We start from the raw sequence: 24,352 nt of genomic DNA, 5'->3' as shown, positions 1-24,352 counted from the left end.
GAATTTGGGCAACGTACTAGCCTTAAATGCGTAGCCGGTTCGTTGTGATTGGCAAAGTGTTCCCGGGGAAAATATAAACAAAAAATGTTATAGCAAATTAATATGGATGAATACGAAGCACAGGTAAGTTGACTTTTAAGTACCGCTGCGTTACGGTGTATTAAAAGTGTCTCCTCACTTTTAGCTACTGGTAGTTGAGCAGGCGCTGCTTGTAACCACCGACGAGCAGCAACGCGAGGAGTTAAGCGCACTACGAACAAACCTGGAGGAGCTTCTGGCGCTGACCAGATCCAGTGAGACAGAAGCTACCAATAACATCAGCACGGCGCAGACTAATGGCGACCTCGATGACGAGCTAAAACGTTTCCAAAGCGAGTTAAATGACCTGAAGGAGCAGGAACAGGAAGAGACGGATACCACAGATGACAAGCAACAATTGGAAGAATTGCGCGCTAAATATAATGCTTTATTGGGTGAAAAGTGTTCGGCACCACACGAGCATAGCTGGGGTGCACTCAGCTATCACAATGCGCTCATCTGTGGCGTGGACGATGAATTAATTATAGATGGCAATGGTATTCTGGATGTACGACTCCGTGTGCTCTTCACAAATCCCACGCATCGCGAGATGCTGCCCTGTAACTACTACCTGGAGGGTGAATGTCGATTCGATGAAATTCGATGTCGCTTCTCTCATGGCGCCCTTGTGCCCGGAGCATCTATAAAGGAATATAATGCTCCCGATTTTCATAAGTTGGCACGCAATTGCCCGGTGCTGGCTAAATTGCAGGATCGCCTGTGGCATCGAGGTCGTGTGCTGTGCGTTAATTTTGTCGAACAGCAGTGTCGCGTGCGTTTGGATGGTCAGGAGCACAAGGAACGCGAACGAGATTTTCCCTTTGAGGAGCTCTTTCCGCTCATCGCCGACGAAGATGACGAGCTGTCTAGCGACAGCAGCGAATCCCACAGCACTGAGGATAGTGATGCAGCGAACGATTCCGATATGGATGATTTGGAGGCAGCGCGCCAGGCTCGCATGGTCGAGCTCAGCTTGTTTACGTTCAAGCCAACCGAGAAATTGGGTGCCTGGGAGCAGTATACGCGAGTATGTATTCTAATTCTAATTAAACTATTCAGCATTGTCAATCTAAATGCATTCAATTTCAGGGCATTGGCTCCAAACTGATGGCCAATATGGGCTATATACATGGCACAGGCCTTGGCTCAGATGGTCGCGGCATTGTGACACCTGTGAGTGCGCAAATACTTCCACAGGGCCGTTCGCTCGACGCCTGCATGGAGCTGCGTGAGGCAGCCAACGGCGACAAGAATTACTTCAGTGTGGAACGCAAGCTGAAGCGCGCCCAGCGCCGCCAGCAGGCAGCGAATGAAAAGGCCTACGCACGCGAATCCAAACGCACAGATGTCTTTGCCTTTCTCAACGGTAGTGTGTTGGGCCAGGCTCAGAACTCCACCAAGACGACAAAGACCAGCAATCTGCAGCAGCACTCAAATAAAACACTTAATGTGGAAACTGTGCGCATTGCCGATGACATACGACGAAAGCAACGGGACATTGCCAAAGTGCAGCAATCGCTGGCACGGAATGCAACCGATGCACAACTGCAAAAGCGGTTGAATGGACAGCTGCGAGCACATCAACAGGAGCTGGCCACGCTGCAGGCGCAGGAGAGCAGCCTCAGCAAGGAACAACAGACCCGTAAAAGCAAAAATAAAATGTTTGCATTCTAAACTTTCGAGATGTGATTAAGTTGAGAAATCATCTAATATTAGAAAGTTGCCTTAGGAACCAAGCGTCGAAAGTTTTGTTTGTTCAGACAGCTTAGCGAAATCATTAATTAATCTTTTCATTTTGGGAACACTTATTAATACATATGTTTTTTTTCATATCTACTTATCTGCGAGCGTATTAAAACTTGCTTTTATTTGCGCTTAACTAGTCGATAATCTCTCTAGAATATTACAATTAATTAGTACTAAATGTTGACAAGGGCGTTGTCAGTACGGCAGTCATGTATTGCTCCAGTAGCGCCTGGGCTAGATGTGAGCCGTGCTCCACAGTCAGCGCGTAAGCGGTCTCTCCGTTCTCATTGGTTGCACTAAAGTCCAGATCCCTGGCGAGCAGCTCGTTGCAGGTATGCGGATGATTGCCAGCAGCTGCATACATGAGCGCTGTATTGCCCACAATGTCCATGTGTGTGGCGCTGGCGCCGCGCTCCAAAAGGAATCGAACTATTTCGTTGTGTCCCCCGGCGGCAGCTAGTAGCAGCGGACTAACCATATCCGGTGCCAGGCTGTTCACATTAGCGCCTGCCGCCACAAGCAATTGTGCCGGTATCAACTGGCCATAGGAAGCGGCCCAGTGAAGTGGTGTGAATCCGTGCGAGTCCTTGAAATCAATGTGCGGCTGTCGCAGTAGTTCAGCCTTAACTTGCTCCTCCGTGATTTCACCCTGACCGGCCCGCTCATGAAATGAGAGCGACACCTCCACGGGACAAAAGGTAGCCTCCGTGTTGCCGCGCTGCAGATTCGTGAGAACAGTGGACTGTGGTCGATATGGCAGAAAAGCGCTCTTGCGCTTTGTGGAATTGGCATCCAGCAATATGCTTGACCCATGCAATGTCGACGAAGTGGGCGCATGCATGTTGGCTGGCCTTGGGGGCTCATCATCCTCTGAGTTAGCGCTGCTCTGCACTTTGTTTACGGGCGCAACCATCTGTTTACCGTCTGCTTCTTTCAAGTCGAGCTTAAAGTGTTTGTACCCTGCTTAATTAATATGATTTAAACAGTTTGTCGCAGCTAAACATGTAATAAATATTTTAATGTTGATTACTTTCTTGCCGAAGTAATTTCCAGCTGAGTTGCGTTAAGCAGCTGATTTCACAGCTGATTGAGTTGTTAAAATTAGTAAATTCGTAGTGTTTCTTTTGGGTCAAGCAAAAGTTGTTGTAAACAGCAGTTAAAATAAACAAATTTGTAAGGGCGCCATAAAAGCGAGAAACATCTAAACATACAAACACAAATTATTTGAGTTCACGCCTACAATTAGGGATGAGCGTAATTTGGTATATTCGCAAATGTCCGAAGTAAGTTATCGATAACAAAAATACCCTGCTGGTAAAGATTGTTGTTTGATTGGGCTTTTTGAACTTTTTTTTTTATTAGCAATTTTAATTATGTAAATATATTTAACTGATTCATTAACACTGACTTGGCAGATGTGTGCAAGCGTGCTGTTTCATAACAGGTTTATCTACTGTTGCGTAGTTAAACAAGAAAAAAAATAAAATCCACCCTGCACCTGTTGTTCTGGTTTCTCAGTGCAAGCCTGCGTTTTGGGCCTTTTTTTGCCCCTTTAACACTGAGCAAATTTGTGTGCAATTAAATTGCGTCGAAGTTTGGACCTACAAACAACCCAAACACACAATCACAAACAACGAGATGGGCAACAATGTGAGTGCCAAGGCCGATGGCGAAGGCAGCGAACCTCCGCTGGATGGTGGGAAACACCATAAGCACCATCAGCAACATCACAAATCCAGCATACATTCGCAATCGTCGAACAGCAACAACAATGGCAACGACGCTATTGCCGTCAGCAGCAACAGCGCCAGCGGCAGCAGCAACAGTCTCAAAGTGCAGTCACAAACGCAAACAATGACCAGATCGGCGTCGGGCGCAGATGTGACTGAGAAATATTTCACACAGTTGGTGCCCGTTGAGCGATTGGCTGAAATATTAAAGGAACAGACGAGTGCTAAATATGGCATTAATGGCATTGTCTCGGACATTTTTGTGGTGAGCAAGCAAACGAGTTAATAAGCTGATAACAGTTTTTATAGCACAATTCTTCACACTCACACACTTGTGCACAGTCTCAAGTGTTTCCACAATATGCTGACTTGGGTAACCGTCTGTTCAAATTGATGCACGTGAACTCGAAGGCAACCACAAAGCACTTGGGCACCGTTGCGTTTCGCCAGCAATGCGAACGATTTCTGGGCATCATGGACGATGGAAAGGTGCTGGAGAGCTACATTAAGATGTTTGCCGAAGACGATAATCCCGATTTTATAGATAAGACGGGCGTCACACGCCTACTGCACATCTGCTACACGATTGCCATGCAACACTCGGGGAACGCAGTGCTTTGTCCATCTATAAATCGAACATTTGGCTCGGTGACCAAGTCGATATTCTTTAGCCACGACAGCCTCACTTTGGGCTTCGTTTGCCGCTGGTTCGAACAGAATCTGATACGTCTTGTCCTGCTGGTGCACAAGTACTGTGTGCACACGTTGTCCACAGCATATCGCGGCCTGGAACAGCAGTCACAATCCTGCGGCATTGAGCTGCAAACGCCTGTGCTGGAGCAGCGCAATCCATTCGCATCCAGTAGCGATGCAGCGGATCACAGTGCGCTCCCAAGTCACATTGAATCGCTGATGCCACTCTCACAGGCCTGGCTTCTGGCTGGCGCCCTGCCGCCTCTGTATTCGAAGCCGCAGACGATTGCGCCGCCAAATAGCAGCAGCAACAACAGCAGCGCCTCGACAGCCGTGCAGATATTCAGGGAGAAACTATCGATGATGCCATCACACTGGACACTTCTGTACGATTCTAACGAGCATGGCGTGGGTGCTAATCGGTTTTTGCATCATGTTCTTGGCTACCGCGGTCCCACACTGGTGCTGCTGCACACCAAGGACGAGCAGACCTATTGCATTGCAGCGCCCAGCGAATGGAAGGAGACACATTTATTTGTCGGCGCCGAGGGCAGCTGTGTCATTCAGCTTTTGCCCAAGTAAGTGCAATAGTGATCCACATGAATATGTGGTAAAATCTTCAGTTTGAATATTTAAATTTAATAACTGCTACAGCCAAATTGCATACGTTTTCTAAAATTTCTATACTCAACAGACAACAAATTATAACTTAATTTATAGACGACTTTAACTTCCAAAAGCCTCATTTGTCTTTTAATATGTTGCAGGTTATAATGAGCTATTGTACAATCCAAGATCGTTGTTTGAAATTGGTTGAAAGTGAAAGTTAAAAAATAATCAAGTTCTATGAATTCTGTTCGCCTTGACCAATAATCTGTTTTATACATTTGCAGATTTGTGATACTGGAGAAGAAGCCCAACATTTTGTACCTTAATACGAGCATACGTGGCTATCCAAAAGGATTGCGAGCGGGCGTTGATCCCCGAAAGCCCATTTTAGCGGTAGATGAACATTTCGAGAATGTAGACTGCAAGGGCATCGCTGCGAGCCTCATGTCCATTGAGGTATAAAACTCATTCAATTTCGTTGTTAATATTGTATATTTCTTGCTATATTTATATGTGCAATAAGCCTTAGTCAACATAGTATATATATACTTTAATGTGGTATAAAAATTCATAGACATATCCCATGTATATATTGCATATATGTATATGGCATTGTTTCCAGTCTAAGCATTTAAAAAACAACACTTTCAAGCTGCTGTCAACGAGCTAAAAGCTTAAACATGGCCTTTAGGCCAGACTTAACAGTAGAGCGTGAAAGTGTGTGTATATTTAAATCAAGTCTACATTTCTCCATACCCAAAACGAAAACAACAATGGAAAAGCAACAGAATATTACCAACAACAACAAAAACAATGCACTTGTCTTTCAGGTTTGGGGCTGCGGCGATAAATCGTCACGCGAAGTGCAATTGGATATTAAGAAATGGCAAATCAAGGAAGCGGAACGTCAACGCACAGTCAAATTAACCGCCGCGGATTGGATGGATCATCCGGATCGTTATCTTCTCGAGTTAGGCGGCAGGCAGAACTATAACAACTAATAATTGCTGTTGTTTAAATTGCGTGTTTCGATTCGAAAGCAATTAGCGTGTGCCTTTCATTTGAGAACGCGATGAAAATACCTTAAAGAGAGAATGTTCATACTTAGAAGTCATTCGTTCACGCGCATCACGATACGAATTAACACTGGACTGAATTTGTTTGTATTTTGATGTTATATTCGATTAACGAATTTTGTTTCATGTTTTTTTCTTTCGTTTTTTTTTAACGGCTTATTGGAATGATTTGATTGATATTTGTACGTATTGTTTGTAATGCCATTTTAATTTATATTCGATTATGCTTTTGCCTGTACTTAAAACATTTTGTCCTTGTCCACCAGTTCTGTGGTTTTTCTTTTTTACTAATCGTCGTTCGCTGCTCTTGCAATTAATGTGTCAGGTAATTTAATTTTTCTTTATATTATTGTTTCTATTCTTTTTCATCTGAGAATGCAAGTATTAAGTAAAAGACATAAAAATTATGAAAATAATAAAACACAATAAACATAATCAAATGTTGCAAATGAACGCTTTAAATCTTTTTATGGCTGGGCGCTGATTTGCTAAAAGCAACTGGTTAAGTAATTTAATGTAGCTTATCAGCAAAGCACTTCAAAACATTTGTACGAATGCATATACAATGACTAATGATATTTCTATTTTATCTGCTCAAATGAGTGTGATAAAAAAAAAGCGTCTCGCAATTTTATGGGTCGTTAACAAAAATGATAAATAGACCATGGAAAATTTTCAGCTTGACCAATCACAGCTATGAAAAAGATTCAAAAGCTATAATTTGGTTATTTGCCAACAGGTTTATCTAGTTTGTTGGATATGGCTCAATCTCAAAAACTTTGGCCATTAAAATTGGCCCAGGACCGACAGTAATCTCAATAGAGTTTAGACTTGATTTTTAAAATATTGTCATGAATAGTAGCGCATAATTATGCATATATAAATTATAGACTAAATAATCATCGCATTTTGAAAGAGTATAAATAAGTTTTCTCTACAAATATCTTTGAAGAATAAAGGTAAAAGTATAAAAAATAATACCGTAATATAAATAATAAAAAAACAAATCTTGCTTTTTATTTTTTCCTATTAACAAGCATACGTCCAATCATTCGTTAAAGTGCATATAATATAAAAAAGAAAATTTAGAAAGTGTTGTGCAATGTTTAAAAGAAAATGTGTTTTATAAAACATCAACATTAAATTGCAATTTCAAATAATAAAAACAGAAAAAATACATCATTTAAATAATTGTTTGCATAATTATATTATTGAGAATAACATTAGGTAATATACAATATATGTTTTCAATATAAGTTACGCCCTTTTCTGACCGGCAGTCACATCATTCACAATCTTTTGCTTTAAGGGTTTGTTTTATAAATTTATCTACTATGCAACATGCGTGTTCGATTACGAGTATGGAGAACTGTTCATAACTAGCCTAAAGAATGTACAATCTACTGACAGTCACAAAGCAAATGTGTATAACTATTCTGCATATGGTTTTCCTAGATTTTATTATTGCCTATTTGAATTTCAAGTTGAAAGTATAAAACATTTGGAGCCTAATCTACAAATGTGCGAAAAAAAATTAACCGCTGCTCCTATTTGCATATAAATGCATATGTAAATTGAAGATTCGCTAGAATTTCATGAATCTTGATATTTTCACTCCAAAACTAAGGCCACGTAATTCAAATGTACCCAATTAGATTGGGCTGGCAGAACAGTTTGCTGCATTGTGAGTATTCGTGTTAAAAGGAATTATTGTTTGCCAATCAAATGAAATAATTTGGTAATTGAGAACAAAGAAAAAAATGAAGGGGTATATAGAAAAACATAAATATCGTTGCGTCAATAATCAATGGGTCTAGGTCTAGGTGATGTATTCTCTGTCGCGACGACGTCGCGTTGTCGAAGCGACAACCACAATGGGCATCTGTTCAACATTCTCTGCATTCCCTACATCATCATCATTATCTTCATCGTCATCGTCTTCGTCCTCGTCATCGTCCGCGTCGTCGTCATCGTCTTCGTCATTGTCATTGTCATCATCACCGCCCGTTGAGTTTGACCACTCGGATGCAGTCTGATTGCTGCACGTGGCGCTAAATTTTAAACTACTCGACATGCCAAATGAAACGGACAACGATGCGCTCAGCGATGAGGCATTTAAATTTTGGCTAACTTCTACATCGTCTCCATCCTCGAGCACATCGATGTGCTGCTGCTGATAGCGATGTCATCTGCCCGCGCCCAACAGTAGCGCATAGTCATCGTTGGACTCGGGTATCGGTGCTGCAGCGGATGCAGCAGCACGTGCCTGCAGAAAACTGCTGCCGGTCGCTTGTGGCGGGCCAACGCCGCCAAGAAAATGCTGCTGATCCCGTTCGCGGAGATGCTGATTCGTATCGCGTTGACGCGTTGACTGTTTCAAATTAGTGCCCGGTAAGTGCAGTTGTTGTTGTTGGTAATTGTTGCTATTGCTATTATCACCAGCCTCAGCGGCGCCTGCTATGGGAAATCGAGATGTGGAATGAGTTTGGTGTTCAGTTAATGTAGCTAGTTGCCCAGTTGCGTTAACGGGCACAATTAAACGGTTCGTGGTTGTGGCACCATATGTGGCATTGCTGTTACCTGCTTGTGTGCCGCTGCCCCCAGGCGTCGCTTGTTCCGGCCGTTTGCCAATTAAGTACTCGGATTCGCTGCTCGAGCGTCGAGGACCACGTACCAGCGGCTGATATGTATTGCGACCCTGAAAACGACGACTGATCGAGCTGCTGACCACGCCCAAATGTTCCGTCACATCCTCCTGCATGTCGGATATGTCCATCATGGAGAGAAAGGCACGGCACCAGCTGTGATTCGGATTATTCCAGTACTGCGGTGAATTAATGTGGAATGGATGATGCGGGAAGCTGTAAATGTGGGCAATAGCCGCAATAAACATCTCAATGCATATGAGAAAGTTCTAAAAGTAAACAAAATGTGATTAAATTGAACAGATCAAATATATAAAATTCAATTCAACTCACTTGCAGAACGGATGCCAGATTGTCATCGCCCACATCGCCGAAAATATGCTCAATGATTTTATAGTACACCAAAACGTTTAACAACACTCCTTGGCTATGAAATAAATAATAAGTAATAAGTAATCAAATTATTCAATTATTTAGCAAGCAATTAACACTTACAAAAACGAAAAGAACACAACGGCTTTGATGCACAGGAATTTTGGTATTGGCTTCATGGGCTTCAAGTCCTCCTTGTTGGCACGATAGAATAGCACCAGGCAGTACATGGCCACAAACTGTGAGATGTTGTTAATGACCACAATGTAGGGGAAGGCCACATTTCCCGCAAACTCGCCCTCGCCATAAACGCCGCACAGCTCGCAAATGCTGTGTCGATGAATGCATACAAATTATTTTACAGATAACAATTCCATTTGATTTTAATGGATCTAAGTTCACTTAAAACTACTGATAATAACAAAGGTCACACAATAAGCGAGTCAGAGACAAGGAATTAATCCGAAAAATAGCTTGAGTTAGACACTAAGATGCCTTGTCTAAAATTAACTAAACACACAACCTAATGTAAATGGATTAAGCGACATTGCCAACAGCATGACGTGGTACTCACACTGAGATAAATGCGGTAATGGGTCGCACCACCGTGTATTGCAATATGCCGTGCTTGCAATTGTGAATGAACTCCCTGCCCATGACCCAGGGACGCATGCAGCAGAGCGGAAAGAAGTGATGCACCTGCGGCTTGTACGTCATCGTTGCCTCCAGATCCATGCTTATATTCAAATAGTTTAGCAGGTAAACCATGAAATTATAGATCACATATGCCTCGTAGCACTCTCGTAGCGAATCCACGTAAATGGAATGCTTGGGGAAGAGCAAACCTATCCACTGTAATTAAATTGAAATTGTAAATAATTTACATCATTATTTCAAATAATTCCAAATAAAAATAAAGATTGATATTGAATTTCAATCGATTTAGTTTGAATGGTTTCGCAAACCACACACAACCACAGCCGCTTATATTGACCCACTTACCGCATTTAACGCGTAGATGGGCACCATCCACAAAATGCGTATTATGTGCTTCTGCAGGATGGGCCTTGTGAAATGGATAACATGCTGGATGATATGCCAAATGGAAATGGGCACGGCGGAGAGCACAAAGAGGCCCCCAATCAGAATGAGTTGATCGTTCTGCTTGAAGCCATCTTTCACCGAGTTGACAATCAGCAGGGGCACAACAATAATGGCGAATATCACATAGGTGACAATCAGCAGTGGACGAATCCAGATCCGCCAATCTTCGCAGAAGCGTCGTATATCCATGCGGCACATCCTACACATGTATTTCTATAAGTTGGGCTTATGTTATAGTTTTATGTGGAAATATTTGCGAGTTCTGCTTTCGTCACAAAGACAAAGCCGCAAAGCAAAACAGCAGCAGCAACCGAAACGACGACGTCGTCGTCGTTGTTGCTATTGTTGTTGTTTTTGTATTGATTATTATTATTATTGTTGTTGTTGTTGTTGCCGCCGCCCCGTTATTGTTGGCTGTTGCGTTTCTTTTCCTGATACGTTTGTATTTCTCTTCGGGCTTTTACATGGTACGGCTTTTGCACCCACGCACGGTTTGCAAATGTTTTGCATACATTTTGGCTTGGTTTGTTTGAGAAACAAACACGCACACACAACAACAACAATTTAGGCCAAGCTGAAGAATGCAAATTAATATTTGTTAATTTTCGAGTTCCTGGTGTGTAGCGACAATCCGCAGATAAGGGGAAAATTGTAACTGTGTGGCAATGCCGAAAACTATCCAGTGCTGCCAGTCGCTAAGTCACTTGCTCAATTGTGCAACACTAATAAGCGCATGGTTGTATTTGCAACCTTCTACGCTTATTTCCTGCTCCCATAACAGCTCTGTAATAATTTCCCATATGTTAACATTTAAATAAGAATATGAATATTGTGGATTATTATTGTGTTTATTTTAATTACAGGTTATCGAATTACATAATGCATATCCCATTTAGATAAAAAATCATTAAAAGCTATTAAACATATATGGTGTCCTTTAAGCTGCTGTTGCGATGTAAAAACAATACCGCATCGATCTGGCTTTGGGTGCCAGTGAGCATAAAACGCTTATTATAATCATAAATCTGTTCACGCAACGTTTTCTTGAAATTTAGATTGACGACACCAGGTACACCCTGATATAGCGTTGACAAGTCGCGCAGTGTGCCATAGATGTGACCCATTTTGTTCCACCATTCTATTGGTGATTCGTCCAGCTGCACAATCACCTCGTTGCGATAACGCTTGAGATCTGTTTCCACAGTGCTATCGGCATCCCGCTTTGGTGGACTTGGTATTTCTGCAACATCAAACAGCAGTTCCAGTTCTAGAAAAATTCAGTTACAAATTAATACAACTACTAAACAGCAACTGCAACTGCATCTGCATCTATTCCTAGAGGTGAACTCACTTGACTTCTTAGCGTTTTGAGATATCGCCGCTCCTGCTGCGGCCGAGCCGCTGCCCTGTTTGACATTTGGTTCTGTTTTAATGGTCACTGTGGGTGTGCTCGACACCGAGGCAGTGGCTGCCACCTCTGTTGAATCCCCACTCTGACTGTCCGTGCCCAGGACGCCGCCGAACGTCTTGTTGTATTTCTGTGTCAGCATACGGACACAGCTGTCCAGGTTGTCAATGGTGGTCAGCCGATGGAATCGGGGATCTAACAGCGCAGCGCTGGTCAGCGTATCATTGGCAATAATCTGGGATTGCAAAACGCCAGCAATGGTGCGCTTGATATTCATCATGAGCGGCTCATCCTGCTCGGCAATGCCCAATTTCTTGATCAATATCTTCGAAGTGATCGGCGATAACATGCTGCACAGTGGCATATCCTCGCCACGCAAAGTATCCAGCGCAATCTAATTGTGCAAGTGCAATCAGTTTATATATAATTTAGTTAATTCGTTTTTGCCAATTAACTTACCACCAGAGCACTGAGCGCTTCGGTCACAGTTTTGGCCGTGATCACCAGTTGATCCATGTCCTCGGACCACGAAATGGATTCAGCAAAGAACTTAAGCAGCTCATACAAAGTCCATGGGAAATGCTCATTATATGCCGGCAGCTCAGACACCTTGGAGCTTATCTCAGCCGAGTGACGCTGTATAATATCCTTGACCTGCTCTAGGGCTGTAGCCACCTCCTCCAGTTCGAAAACGTGTCGCAGACACTTGTCAATTACCGACACATAGCAGAGTACAATGGGTATATCTGTAGGATTATTCAATTGTTTGGTGATAGTGATAAGATACATGGAAGAATGGAAATAAAATAAACAACTTAATAATATAATTATCAAAGTGAACATGTGTAAGTAAATATATATCTCTAATCAAGGTAATATTTAATTACATTTATAGTTATAACTGTAGTAGTAGTAAATTAGTTGAACTTACTCTTCTCCTTCAGGAAGGACTGCAGCAGATCTTCCTCGTCGTCGTAATTAACAATTGCCATGGTGCAATTGGGCAAATAGAATTCGGTGAGCAGTTCATCGAATGAGACGTAATCTGTATACTCGATGGTGGCATACATCACGCTGCGCACGCACTGCGTCTCATCGCTCAAATAATTGTGATAGATGCTGAGGAAGCGACGCTGCTCCACATTGTTCCACAGCTCGAAGGCCAAGGAGTAGGGCTTCTCGCCAGTGAAGTCGCGCGTGAAATCGCACATTTCGAAGAATTTGGATGCATGCTGCTCGGTGATCAGCCCCTCAATCTTCTGGGGCATGGGCAGCGATGCCAGATTTCCCATGGCGAGACGTATAAACTCGCTGATGCCCTGATCATACAGCGTTTCCACATTACGCAAGTCACGCACAACAATATCCGCCAATGCCTCGGGTAGGTTGGCTATGTAGCTGCGCACTCCTTGCACGCTACCCGATCCGTCCTCATGCTTGATGTTGGCACGCGTATAGTGCATGGTGCCCGCCGATGGAGCTGTCATTTTGCGCTTACGGCCATACTTGAGTTCGCGTGGCTCGATGTTAATGGAGCGATCCTCCTCCTCGACCAGATTATCGGCATCGTCATAGGTGAGTGGCACCATCGATTCGTACAGCATCGCCTGTGATGCGGGATCATCTTCGGCCTGCATCGCAGCAGCCGCAACAGCAGCCTCATCAATCTCATCATCCTCATCGTTGTCATTGTCGTTCTCGTGATGGCTGCGATTGTTGATAAACTCCAATTTGACCCGACGCGAGGAGACGTTGCGCTTGGACAACGGCGGATGGTTGAGGTTGCGAGGCGTTTTGCGCGGCGGCACTTGTATATCGTTCTCCTGGCAGAGGGCCTTGAACAGCTCTTTGTGGCGATGTTGGAGATGCGCACGCAAATTGGTCGTGTTGCCGTGATTGGTCAACACTTTGTGGCATTTAATGCAGACAACACTTTGCTTGGTAATTACCTCGTCATTGTCGTTCGATGGAAAGCCAAAGTAACGCCAATAGACGCTTTTCATTTTCGGCGAATACAGCTTGGAAAAATTTAGCTGCGAGACATCTTCGTATTTGGCTTCGACGACCATTGGGGAACTTGCGACGCCGGCACTCATTTTGCGATTTCTTCACTCTTGTATGTTTTATTATTATTATTATTATCTATTTTTTTTTTTTGGCTGCTTATTGATATCTGATTACCGATGCCAGCAAATAAATAAGCGCGCAATTTCTCGATTATAGATAGTCAGTTCAATAGTCAATAGTTTTTTATCTGTATCAGAAAGTACAGTTCAGAGTTGCCACGCGACAGAGTAGTCAATCGATAAGGCAAATGCACATATTTCGTATTTCGTATTACAAATGCGCAGACGTTGTAATCATTTATTTATTTTTTACGATTGGACAAATAATTATCGGATGGCGTTTGACGTTTAGTTGGCGTCGTGCAGCTCTTAATTGTAAGCTGTATAAAATTTCTGTTAACACTGATTGCATCACCAATCGATAGCTGGGGAAATTTAAGCGACAGCATGGGAAATTTCTGGAGGGAATTTTTATATTGCTATATGCCCATGGCGTGAAGTTGGCTGCGATTTCCTTTTTGATTCGTTCTTGGGTAGCAAAAGGTGTGTGAATTTTTACAACGCATCAAAAATAATAAATTTAGATAAACAGTGAGCAACAAAATATTCCAAAAGATGGTCCAAAATGTGTGGCATTTGTCGAACTATCAGTTTGGATGAAAACATGAGTGAAAACATGATTTACTTAAGCGTAAAACATGCAAATATGCGCCAGCCACGTGGTGTACATTGGCCGCTATTGGTTAAAATGTAATTTATCAACTTTCATGCATATGTTTATAATGTGTATGTGTGTGTGTGTTTGTTTTCTTTATCTCCATTGCAGCTAATCTAAACCGCCAAGATGGGTAAGGGAAATAATATGATTCCAAACCAGCATTACCACAAGTGGTGGCAGCGACATGTGCGTACTTGGTTCAACCAGCCGGCGCGCAAGGTCCGCAGACACGAGAATCGCGTCAAGAAAGCCAAGGCTGTCTTCCCTCGTCCCGCCAGAGGTCCCCTGCGTCCAGTTGTGCGTTGCCCCACCATCCGCTACCACACCAAGTTGCGTACCGGTCGCGGTTTCACTCTCGAGGAACTGAAGGTGCGTCTCTTCATGTGTTTGTTGACATTATACAAATGATAAACATTCTTAATTCTTAGGGTGCTGGTTTGAGCAGTGCTTTTGCCAAGACCATTGGCATCGCTATCGATCGTCGTCGCAAGAACAAGTCACTGGAATCACGTCAGCGCAACATTCAGCGCCTTAAGGAATACAGAAGCAAACTGATTCTGTTCCCCATCAATGAAAAGAAGATCCGCAAGGGCGAATCTACTGTTGAGGAATGCAAGCTGGCCACACAGCTTACGGGACGCGTTATGCCTCTGAAGAAGGAGCAGCCGGCTATTGAGTTCCGTGATGTCACACAGGACGAGAAGAAGTTCATGGCGTTCGCTACTCTGCGCAAGGTGCGTTCACTCTATTAACGATGCTTTTCTTGATTGGTCAATGAATAATCATTTCATTTGATTTGCAGGCACGTACTGATGCTCGTTTGGTAGGCATTCGCGCTAAGCGCGCCAAGGAGGCAGCTGAGAGCGAGGAGGGCGCCAAGGCCGATACTAAGAAGGCCAAGAAGTAAACGGCAACTCCTAGACCTGATAATTCTGTCTACAATTAACAACAATCAGAATAAAATTTTAGTTTTTTCATAAACATGAATAGTTTTGCAGTTGTTTTCTATTATATAACCAATAATACGAATTTGTAAACTACGCGGTTTTTCTATACTCTACTTAATCACTAACAGCTGCTCAGCAATGTCAATTGGAACGTGCTCAGCACAATGCGCAGACATCGTCGGAAATCTAGTTTAGGTGGGCAATAATAAACCATTCTTGCAACAAGCGAACAATGAGCTCTGCTCGGAACACCAAACAGATTTACTTGTGCAGCTGTTGATTGCCTACCTCTGCGCACACACACAAACATTCAGATTGCCAGAATTTCTTATGCGATGACCGCTTTATTATATTGTGTTACAAACAGATGATGCTTAAGGTAACTTCAAAATAACAAGAAATATCAATTTATAGAAACGAGGGTGTTTTTAATAGCTATATACATAATAGGATAACATTAGACATTCACCTCAAATCGTTTTATTTAAATTAAAAAAATATTTATTTAATATAAAACATACTGTGCAACAATCCAATTATTTAGCTAATCGAAACTAAAAGTAGCAGGTATAATACAAATTTGACTAGGAAGCTTATATTGTTTAATTTTAGTAGTTACATTTAAAGTAAATTAATCAGCTCTGAGAAGACCACAGTGTACTCGACTGTGAGATATCCTGTAAGCAGATGTAATTGCACACATTAACACACAATCGAAATTGATATACATATATTCATTTATGTGCTTACTAAAATTTACTTAAAAAGAGATAAATACTTTGCCATGCAGTTTATGCAGATTTGATTAGCATTACAGATTTCTCTTTATAAGAAAGTATTTGATGCGGGTATAGATTTAAATATGACTTCTTATTTTAACTGATGCCTGCAAGCACAATTTAAAATTGAAATTATCATTTTTTAGCTGACCTCCAAAATTATAAAATTCAAACAAAGATTCAGTCAAAGCATATTTTTGCAGACATTTTTAGAATTGAATAGCAATAAATAAAATATTGTGAATTGAGCTTGTTTTGATGTGGTTTTATACCAACATGCATATCTCATAGAATTGCAGCTCAAACTTACTGACCCCAATAACTAATCACAATTTGTGCAATGGAGTTTTTTCATAATGTAACAAAAATAGTTACCAGGTTCAATGCCAACATATGTATGACCACAATTCATGGAGAAATTATACTCAACTACAGAAGATTAACGACTGCGACATTGAGTGCGACATATGCAAAAGGAAAACTTTTGTTTCTCGTGTAAAAAATAAAGGGTTGCTGCTGTTGCTTGCTGCCCAAAACCAAGAGCGACCCAATTCAATTATCGGGATGAGGATGCTTTGCCGGCAACCCGCACCTTGAACCTTGTTTATGCATTTCAATGATTTTTATTTGATTTAACCTTGTTTTCGGCACTGTCGCTGGCTTCGTGTCAAATGCATTCAAATTTTTATTATTGAAATTTATGAGCGCAAAAGTGATTTTCCTGTCCTAGATATTTTTTCTTTTATTTTTATTTTTTGTGTGTGTGGTTGTTATGCTGGTGGCTTAGGGTGTCGTCGGGGGTTGTCAGTAGCGGTAAACAAGCGAACTGAACGAGCGACCCAACAAAACACGCCTGACACCAACCGTAATTGGCAATTGTTTTTCCGTACTTGTGTGTCGTTGTACCTTTTTTGGTGGTGCCCAACAACTTTTTTGCAACATGTGCGCAACACCCAAATGCTCAAATGCAGATCAGAGTTCCTTTTACTCTTTGTGGGTTCCCATTTGAATGTGAGTGACAAAGTGAGAAAGTTATTTTGATTTGAAAATAAAAAAAATAATGAAAATAAGTTTGTAGCTGGAAATTGGAAATTGCATTAAAGTTGCATTTTAGTTTATCAAACTTGAAAGGTAAAATCAATTTGGCATTGCATCTAAATGCTTTTAATCGTCTTATTTTCAACATGCTCGCATAATTGGTGGTAGGGAGGAATGGGGACCAACACTGAGTACCCTTTCCACTGCCAGCTCATAGCCTGTGGGCTAATCTGCATATGTGCGGAATGTTCAAGTATATTTATACACGTATGTGTGTATTCGAGTGTCTGCACCATAAACGCAATCAGTGCTTAATGATCCATGCATCAATTGGATTAGTGCGTGCCTCACAGGCAAACGCAACAGCAGCAGCAGAAACAGAGACAGACCAGGTTCAGGAGCAACAGGAGCAGGAGTAGGTTTCCAGCAAGAGACATGCCAAGGACAGGCCTTGGTCTCAGTAGGCTTCCTCTAGTCACGATTTGCATTTGAAAGATGCATAGCTTAGGCTGCTGTTGCGTCGATTGAAAACATTTACACATTCATATTATTTATGTGGATAGCTTAATTTGGCATAGCTTGTGTGGCAAGTCTGTCCTACAAGCCAACCCACCATTAAGTTGTGCAGCGGGTATATTGCTATAGCTTTTATATATGTCTGGGGCACTAGTTGAAACTTTTTGGACAATAATTTAATTACCTTTAATGTCTTTGCACATCTTTCATACAAACAGTGTAAATGATACTATCAGAAAAATGTTCGAAGTACGAATTATTAGTGGTTTGGGAGGAATTCTGTATTTCAAGCAGAGAAAATATACAAATATTTATATAAAAATAATAAGAAAGGTTCAAATTACATATTCGATTTTAGCTGATTTTTCAATAAAAATGTTGAATAAAGACAAAATAATTCTGATTTGAGCACGGAAATATCTTTTTTAAACAGTAATTAAACAAAGGAACACCTAAATTTGCTGTTCTTCTGATACAACTTTATTTAATCTAATAACCTAATCTTTATTATTAACCTAATCTTAAAAAGCACAGGGCTGCCTATTCAAATTAAATAATCTAGCCAAATCTTTAGTTAATTCAACAAAAATCATAACTCATCATACCAAATCTATAGAAGTCTCTTATATATAAAGTGGTGTGCATAAAAAATTCAACCCTCAGTTCTACCCTCTAATAAAATGCTTATTATTTTTCCATAAAAAATCACCCAAAACATACAAAAAAAAAAAAAACATATTAATCAAATATGCAAATAAGCAGAAGGCACACATTGAATAACACTTACGTAGACCACAACAATTTATGACACTCCCCCCCGAGCCGTGGTCGGGCGCCATTTAAGTCGTTCACGCATCATCTATCAAAAAATGGCATGCCATAAAAAGAGGCTCATGCAAATCCGAGTATAAGGACCCCCTTGAAATAACACCTAGCTGGTAAAGAATGCGCCTGCTGTTGCTGTTTTCCTTTCCTCTTTCCTTTTTTTTACTGCCAATCAAAAGGCAACAACTGCCGTCGATTATGAGATCAATGCCACGGGGGGGCACTGCTCGAATGAGATGAGGAGAGGGCAAGGCGAAGGGGAACCGCGGGTCTAGTAAAACAAATCGTAAAAAACGCAAATTGCAAAGCGAATCGAACAAATGGGCGCGAAATATCCAAATCGCATTAGCTCAAGTACAATAGAATCGCAAATTTTTGCATATGCAAAATATAATTGGCGTAAAATATGCAAATGAGTTAGATGCACGCTGCAGGCTGGGAAAATTGAAAAGGGAAAACTGAGGGACGCCTTGTAAATTGAAAGAGAGCTGAGCACTTATTTATTATAACAATTGTTATGTTACCTACGACAAGTTGAATGTCCTTTCGGCTTTGACGTGCCAATGTCCTGGCCCGCCCCCAATTGTCGGTTGGAAGCCAAAATTAATTTGCATATGTGGGCGTGCCACTAACAACGACAACAACAACAACAACAATAATGCCGACCACATTTTGGGGCATTGTGCCAGAAAATTAGAAAACGTTGCCAGTCGTTGCACTTAGCCGACTACGGAGTTTGAGATAATTAATGTGGCAGCATTTGAAAGGACCTTCCATGTGCGTGTTTAGGTGTTTTGTTCGTGTGTCTGAATCAAAAGCATTTCCATAGATTTTATAGTTAATTTTCATGTGGCAACAACAACAAATTTGCCTGAAAGATAACTTTATGATGGTGAGCCAAGAAACATAGATTGATAGATCGATGTGCATAAATCTGTATAGGTTATAAATTTCACACTTTAAGTTAAACTTTAAACACCACACAGCATATTTTTAGTTAAATATATATATATATCTATAATGTATATAAATGTTTATAATAGAACATTTACACAAATGCATATATGAATTAAAATAAAGATAAAATGTTAAAACTATGAACAAATTAATAAATCGAACAAATAACTAAGTTCCTCCAAATATCCCCGTCAAAGTTTTCCAAGTAGTACAGTTGATAGCAGAATGCTATCACATTTAACTCAAAACCACAATGAGGCCAATTTTCCAACAGAATTGTAAACCGCAGCCAATTGAGAATGAGTTGAGGCAAAACAATTACACAACTGTCCAAAAGCGAAAGCAAACGAAAGTCCCAGTTGAGCGGAGTTTATCGCATAATCAACAGTAGACAACAGATTTAAATTTTATACTAAAAAACACATGTTCGAAAATTGCCAAGAGACCACATGAAACCACAAAAAACACCAGACCCACCCAAACCCGAACCCACATAACGAGCCCAACAAGTGAAACATTTGAATGCGGTCGGCTTTAAAATCAAGTGTCTGTGTGTAATGCGATATTTAAATTTTATACAAAACGCGTATGAAAAAAAAATCGTCAGATAAGTTGGTCTGAGGGCTAGTGGCAATATGGGCGGGTTGGGTGGTTGTCCAAACCTGTTAATGTGAATACAATAGAGCTACTTGAATCAGTTCCCCTCGCGCTAGCCAAACGATCATTTAATCACGCCGTGGGCCGTTAAACAACCCTGCAACCTCAGTCGAAAAAAAAGGTCGCCTGACTTTCAATTAATCAAATTATCGCGAAGAGGGTTGAGGGTTGAGTGAGGGAGATCGCTGCCACCACCACTCGAAAAATTGCAGCCGGGCAAACATTTGTCCACTTTTTGATTTTTTGCAATCTGTACAGGTCAAACTTTTCGAACTGGCAACGTTTATTTTTAGTTCTTTTGATTGTTGTCATTTGTCGCGCGCTCTGAGGAAACATCAATAAATTGTCAAAAGCTGTCAAAATTTTTAATGGCTGTGTGACGCCTAATAACCGAAAATCGATTTATTTGAGGCGCGGCATTTTGATATCGGTTTGCAATTTTCAATTCTCCTTTTTTATGATACTGTGAACAGTTTTATGAATTGCTCGCCAATAAATTCACCAATCCCTCTGGTTGATTAGTCGCCATTTTCTTTTTATCTTGTAATTTAACGTCAGCTGAACAATTTTTTAGGCATTTAAAAAACATTGAATATGTGGGCACTTCAAAAATCAATCATTCTCTTTGAATATCAGTCATGTTTTCCCAAATTTGATTTAAAATTATACCCAGAATTCGTTTCATATAAACGAAAAAAAATCAAAAGAAACTTAAAAGTATATTTTGAAATTCGAAATATTTAATTGCCCTTAACGTTTATTGTAATTTACAATTAAAATTGATGTTCATCTGGAAAGACTCTCGGAATGAATCTGATTTCGTTTTTATATTTCGTAGGCACGAAAGTAATTTGCATTTAAAATACATTCATAACATATATTTCTCGTATCGTTTATTCTATATATATGTAGGCATTTGTGTATGATAATGTTACAATGTTCTTTTAATAGATTCTTAAATACATGAATTCAATTTCCGTTTGTAATAAAATCGTTAAGGTACAGCATAGACATGACTTTATAGCCTCGATATTAATATTCAAGCAATGTGTCAATATATTGTCCTATGCCTATTAAATTATGATTATCTCGACAAACATTTTTGAGAGAAATTCGCTGGAACTATTTCAGGAGAACAAGCGGATTTACGCCCAATGAATAAAATGAAAAGAAGCAGCTTTGAAAGCCCCGAAATTGCATAGTTCCCACGAAATGCTTAAAGTGCAGCTCTTTTAAAGAACAAACCGCAACAATCAACACTTCTACACCTGTGCTCGATGATGAACAAACCGCAAACAGAGTTCCGCCCAACAGTTCTGTGAATCTGAAATCAACCCCATTTGCGGTACGAGTATTTACTGTAAAAGAGTATAAAACTCTAAAACTGATGTGCATGATTAAGTGCAAGTTGTGTTAACCCTTTTCGCCTCGATTTTTTGTTGGGATATCATTAAAGAAAAACATTTGATGGCAAAAAAAAAACCGGAACGTGGCACTGACAACGGGACAAGTCAATGGTTGTATAACATGCATAAATTATCGTAACTGTAACAGTCGCACATACATATTTCACTTCATTAACGGCCAGCACCCCTTTGGCGAGAGTGCCCTTAACCCTTTCTGGACAGTGTCGGGAACGAGTGCAATGGCATATGCAAATAATGCCGCATCATTAGTGCGTGCAGAATCTGAAACAAAATCAGAATCAGAATCGGCATCAAAACCAAAATCAGACTCAGACTCAGATTCAGTGCAAGTGCAACGCACATTTGAAAGGGTTGCGGTTGCTGAGTGTGGAGCACGTGTCGAGCGGCGACCGAAACATTTTTGGACTGCACTCTAAAAACTAAACTCGAACCTGCGACCTCATCACGGTCATATGTGGTTACTCTATTTTTTGTTGTAATCTTTTATTTTTTCTGTGTTTGCATATGCTCTTGTTCCCAGCGATTAGTAAGCTATGGATATGGAAAATTTGTTTTTAGCCATTTGTCTGTTGCGGTTTGGCTGGGTCAAAAGGGTTGACAGCCGAATGAGTGCCAAAATAAGTTTGAGTGTTGAGAATGTGTAAAGTGATTTCAGCTTTAGTTTCTTAGTCATTTTTTTTGTTGTGTGTCTTTATGTAACTCTCATGTTTCTATATGGGTCCAAAAACCAACCTAAATCTCATTTAGACAACTATTCCATAACAAGTCAGCTTTTGTATTGTATATGTTTCAAATCTAAATTTATAAATCAACACACATAAGTTCTCCCTTCACGGAAATCTATTCTATTAACTTTGTTCAGCCTCAAAATTTCAGCTTATCATATGTTTAACGCCTCCTGCAATCGTGTTCGGTTCTGGTGGGTTTTTTCCCACACACAGAGACGGCAAATTAAGCCACAACAAATTTGACCTTGTTAAGTTTTGCACAAATACCGGCAAAAACAACGAAAGAAAAAAAAAGGGAGAAAACCCAAGGAGGCTGAGATATTCCCAGCATTGTTTTATGGCCAGCTCACATTGCCGAGCGTCGACAAGGCAGTTACCTACCTCAGTTTTGTAGGTGATCAATGGGCAGTGCCGGCACCGAGCATCCACCATCCACTATCCAGCATCGAGAATGGCGTTGCAGCGGACAGGTAACCACATTTAATCCACTCATAAGTCACGCCGTCGTTTTGTATCCACTCAAAAGTTGAACTGTGTGTGTTTCTGTGTGAAGCGAGGGAGGAGTTCCAAATTAGCTGGCACTGACAAGAAAGCAAGTTGGAAGTTTGTTTTGGATTACGCAAAACTTGAAATGTGAGAATTTGAAGATATAACAAAATAAATGCTTTTTCGAAAAGTCTGTCGTTCATTGCCATTGTAAATGTGTTTGCAGTTTTAAGTTGTTTATTGTAAACTTTATATTTTAAATTTATGTTTCAAATTTGTGGACCGAAAAGTGGCTGTATGAGAACGATAAGCTAATTGAAATAATGTTGGCAATAGACAAATGAGTAAAATGTATATTGTAACCATTTGCTCAAATTAACAGGGATAAGTGTTAATCTGTGTACATCAATTACATTCAATTAACTACTTAGACAAGCCGCTGCTAATACTCGTCTACATCGTCTGCATCACGGCAGTTGTGGCTTTCTCATTACACAATCTGCCAAGCAACACAAGCAACAATGTCGGCAACAACCACAACAAGAGCCAAAGCAATAACAACCGCAACCTACAATAAAGAAGATCTTTTGGACGCCGACAAGTGCAAGAGCGGCAACAACAACAAGAAAAGCACTGGCAGTGTTAAAAAAAAGAGCAAAGCACAACAACAACAAGAAGAGGAACAGCACATATAGGTAAAGGTAAAGGAATCCCAACTACTCGAGCACGACGATCGCCTTCACCTTCGTCCAGGGCAGACATATGCATACAAGACAGCGATGAGGATGATGATGATGACGATGATGCGACGATGTGATTGAAACAAAACATCTTATTATTACCTACGAACGACCGACCGACCGAACGACCCCGTGCGACCTCGATGTGGACCTGGGACATGGACCACTCTCTGACACTGGACACAACAAGCAAAAACAAAACCAACAACAACAACAAAAAGAGCGTGCAAAAGCAAATTCCCACGCTCAGAGTCTGCCTTTTGTCGACGCCGTTGTCGTTGTCGTTGTCGTTCGTCCCCATATAAGGCGCAATCTGGGAAACGTCCTTACCGCCCCCCATCCGAAGATTGTGCAAAAACTGAACTCAGTGCCAAAAAATATGGCTGTGCCTTTCTTGCAACGCCCTCAAACAAAAGTTTTGGTTATTATTTTTTTGTCTTGTAGGCAGGACCCAGAAGTTTTGTGATTGATTTCACTTTGGGGTTTTGGTCATGGCTCTTGCGCATCATTTCTTGACTTTCACAGCTCATTGGGCTCGCCATGTCGCTCACACGTTGCCATATCCAGACATGCACATCCACACACACATATCCATATTCATGTACATACATGGAGTGGCCTACAGACAAGTTAAAAATCGACAGGTATCAAGTGTTCAACGCTCATAATTGTAGTATTTAGTGGTGCGTAAATTGTAATTGACCAAGGGTACTCAAGCGAAGGATTAAGTTTCCATATTATTAATAAGAATACAAATTATTTTTATTCTACATATATTAGAAAAAATATCTTTTATTTTTGACTTTTTTTTTATATTTTATACATGTTGTTTGTCTAAATTATTTAGCATAAAAGAAACATTTAATGTAACTTTTAGCTATATTTGAATTTGTAGCATTTCTAAAATTTTAAATATTCTATGTATATATATTGTTTACATATTTTAAATTTGGTTCTTATGTCTTGATAAAGCACTTTTTTGAATCGCCCTAAGCTTGACTTGCTCG

General features: G+C 40.7%; 6 protein-coding genes across 6 annotated transcripts; 3 read left to right on the top strand and 3 right to left on the bottom strand.

Moving 5' to 3' along the window:
• The first annotated feature begins 3 nt into the window (after window positions 1-3).
• On the top strand, window positions 4-1,914 carry LOC6562604 (zinc finger CCCH-type with G patch domain-containing protein). Its single transcript, XM_001988215.3, has 3 exons — window positions 4-123; window positions 185-1,105; window positions 1,168-1,914. The coding sequence occupies exons 1-3, from the start codon at window positions 103-105 to the stop codon at window positions 1,750-1,752; spliced, it is 1,527 nt and encodes a 508-aa protein (XP_001988251.1). The 5' UTR covers window positions 4-102; the 3' UTR covers window positions 1,753-1,914.
• Window positions 1,899-2,977, bottom strand: LOC6562605 (DNA-binding protein RFXANK). The gene is made up of 2 exons (XM_001988216.3): window positions 2,855-2,977; window positions 1,899-2,784 (listed from the first exon to the last, which is right to left on the bottom strand). Exon 2 carries the CDS (start codon window positions 2,735-2,737, stop codon window positions 1,988-1,990), a length of 750 nt encoding a protein of 249 aa, XP_001988252.1. The 5' UTR covers window positions 2,738-2,784; window positions 2,855-2,977; the 3' UTR covers window positions 1,899-1,987.
• Window positions 2,978-3,240: 263 nt separating this feature from the next.
• Window positions 3,241-7,675, top strand: LOC6561383. The gene is made up of 4 exons (XM_001988217.3): window positions 3,241-3,819; window positions 3,897-4,825; window positions 5,141-5,312; window positions 5,687-7,675. Exons 1-4 carry the CDS (start codon window positions 3,463-3,465, stop codon window positions 5,855-5,857), a joined length of 1,629 nt encoding a protein of 542 aa, XP_001988253.1. The 5' UTR covers window positions 3,241-3,462; the 3' UTR covers window positions 5,858-7,675.
• Window positions 6,084-10,777, bottom strand: LOC6562821 (transmembrane protein 184C). The gene is made up of 6 exons (XM_001988219.3): window positions 9,952-10,777; window positions 9,524-9,801; window positions 9,073-9,279; window positions 8,911-9,004; window positions 8,513-8,846; window positions 6,084-8,389 (listed from the first exon to the last, which is right to left on the bottom strand). Exons 1-6 carry the CDS (start codon window positions 10,258-10,260, stop codon window positions 8,118-8,120), a joined length of 1,494 nt encoding a protein of 497 aa, XP_001988255.2. The 5' UTR covers window positions 10,261-10,777; the 3' UTR covers window positions 6,084-8,117.
• A 105-nt stretch (window positions 10,778-10,882) lies between these two features.
• Window positions 10,883-13,926, bottom strand: LOC6562822. The gene is made up of 4 exons (XM_001988220.3): window positions 12,393-13,926; window positions 11,921-12,207; window positions 11,405-11,855; window positions 10,883-11,320 (listed from the first exon to the last, which is right to left on the bottom strand). Exons 1-4 carry the CDS (start codon window positions 13,555-13,557, stop codon window positions 10,971-10,973), a joined length of 2,253 nt encoding a protein of 750 aa, XP_001988256.1. The 5' UTR covers window positions 13,558-13,926; the 3' UTR covers window positions 10,883-10,970.
• A 114-nt stretch (window positions 13,927-14,040) lies between these two features.
• Window positions 14,041-15,232, top strand: LOC6562905 (60S ribosomal protein L13). The gene is made up of 4 exons (XM_001988221.3): window positions 14,041-14,070; window positions 14,354-14,614; window positions 14,674-14,979; window positions 15,048-15,232. Exons 2-4 carry the CDS (start codon window positions 14,372-14,374, stop codon window positions 15,150-15,152), a joined length of 654 nt encoding a protein of 217 aa, XP_001988257.1. The 5' UTR covers window positions 14,041-14,070; window positions 14,354-14,371; the 3' UTR covers window positions 15,153-15,232.
• The last annotated feature ends 9,120 nt before the right edge of the window (window positions 15,233-24,352 follow it).

The sequence above is a fragment of the Drosophila grimshawi genome, unplaced genomic scaffold, assembly GCF_018153295.1.
Source record: "Drosophila grimshawi isolate 15287-2541.00 unplaced genomic scaffold, ASM1815329v1 contig_1377, whole genome shotgun sequence".
In the NCBI taxonomy this organism is placed as follows: domain Eukaryota; kingdom Metazoa; phylum Arthropoda; class Insecta; order Diptera; family Drosophilidae; genus Drosophila; species Drosophila grimshawi.
Note: the sequence above shows the minus strand (reverse complement) of the source record. Positions and strands in the feature narration are given on the sequence as shown.

What these genes read in the sequence shown, in the direction of transcription:
- LOC6562604 (XM_001988215.3), top strand. Translation starts at nt 103, where the DNA reads ATGGATGAATACGAAGCACAG. An exon ending in TGGATGAATACGAAGCACAG is followed by an intron (nt 124 to 184) that starts GTAAGTTGACTT and finishes CCTCACTTTTAG; the next exon opens with CTACTGGTAGTTGAGCAGGC. An exon ending in CCTGGGAGCAGTATACGCGA is followed by an intron (nt 1,106 to 1,167) that starts GTATGTATTCTA and finishes ATTCAATTTCAG; the next exon opens with GGCATTGGCTCCAAACTGAT.
- LOC6562605 (XM_001988216.3), bottom strand. Translation starts at nt 2,737, where the DNA reads ATGGTTGCGCCCGTAAACAAAGTGCAGAGCAGCGCTAACTCAGAGGAT.
- LOC6561383 (XM_001988217.3), top strand. Translation starts at nt 3,463, where the DNA reads ATGGGCAACAATGTGAGTGCCAAGGCCGATGGCGAAGGCAGCGAACCT. An exon ending in TTGTCTCGGACATTTTTGTG is followed by an intron (nt 3,820 to 3,896) that starts GTGAGCAAGCAA and finishes ACTTGTGCACAG; the next exon opens with TCTCAAGTGTTTCCACAATA. An exon ending in GTCATTCAGCTTTTGCCCAA is followed by an intron (nt 4,826 to 5,140) that starts GTAAGTGCAATA and finishes ATACATTTGCAG; the next exon opens with ATTTGTGATACTGGAGAAGA.
- LOC6562821 (XM_001988219.3), bottom strand. Translation starts at nt 10,260, where the DNA reads ATGTGTAGGATGTGCCGCATGGATATACGACGCTTCTGCGAAGATTGG. An exon ending in ATCTGGCATCCGTTCTGCAA is followed by an intron (nt 8,847 to 8,910) that starts GTGAGTTGAATT and finishes GTTTACTTTTAG; the next exon opens with AACTTTCTCATATGCATTGA. An exon ending in GGGCAGCGGCACACAAGCAG is followed by an intron (nt 8,390 to 8,512) that starts GTAACAGCAATG and finishes GATTTCCCATAG; the next exon opens with CAGGCGCCGCTGAGGCTGGT.
- LOC6562822 (XM_001988220.3), bottom strand. Translation starts at nt 13,557, where the DNA reads ATGAGTGCCGGCGTCGCAAGTTCCCCAATGGTCGTCGAAGCCAAATAC. An exon ending in AAGCGCTCAGTGCTCTGGTG is followed by an intron (nt 11,856 to 11,920) that starts GTAAGTTAATTG and finishes TTGCACAATTAG; the next exon opens with ATTGCGCTGGATACTTTGCG. An exon ending in TCAAAACGCTAAGAAGTCAA is followed by an intron (nt 11,321 to 11,404) that starts GTGAGTTCACCT and finishes GAATTTTTCTAG; the next exon opens with AACTGGAACTGCTGTTTGAT.
- LOC6562905 (XM_001988221.3), top strand. Translation starts at nt 14,372, where the DNA reads ATGGGTAAGGGAAATAATATGATTCCAAACCAGCATTACCACAAGTGG. An exon ending in TCACTCTCGAGGAACTGAAG is followed by an intron (nt 14,615 to 14,673) that starts GTGCGTCTCTTC and finishes CTTAATTCTTAG; the next exon opens with GGTGCTGGTTTGAGCAGTGC. An exon ending in CGTTCGCTACTCTGCGCAAG is followed by an intron (nt 14,980 to 15,047) that starts GTGCGTTCACTC and finishes TTTGATTTGCAG; the next exon opens with GCACGTACTGATGCTCGTTT.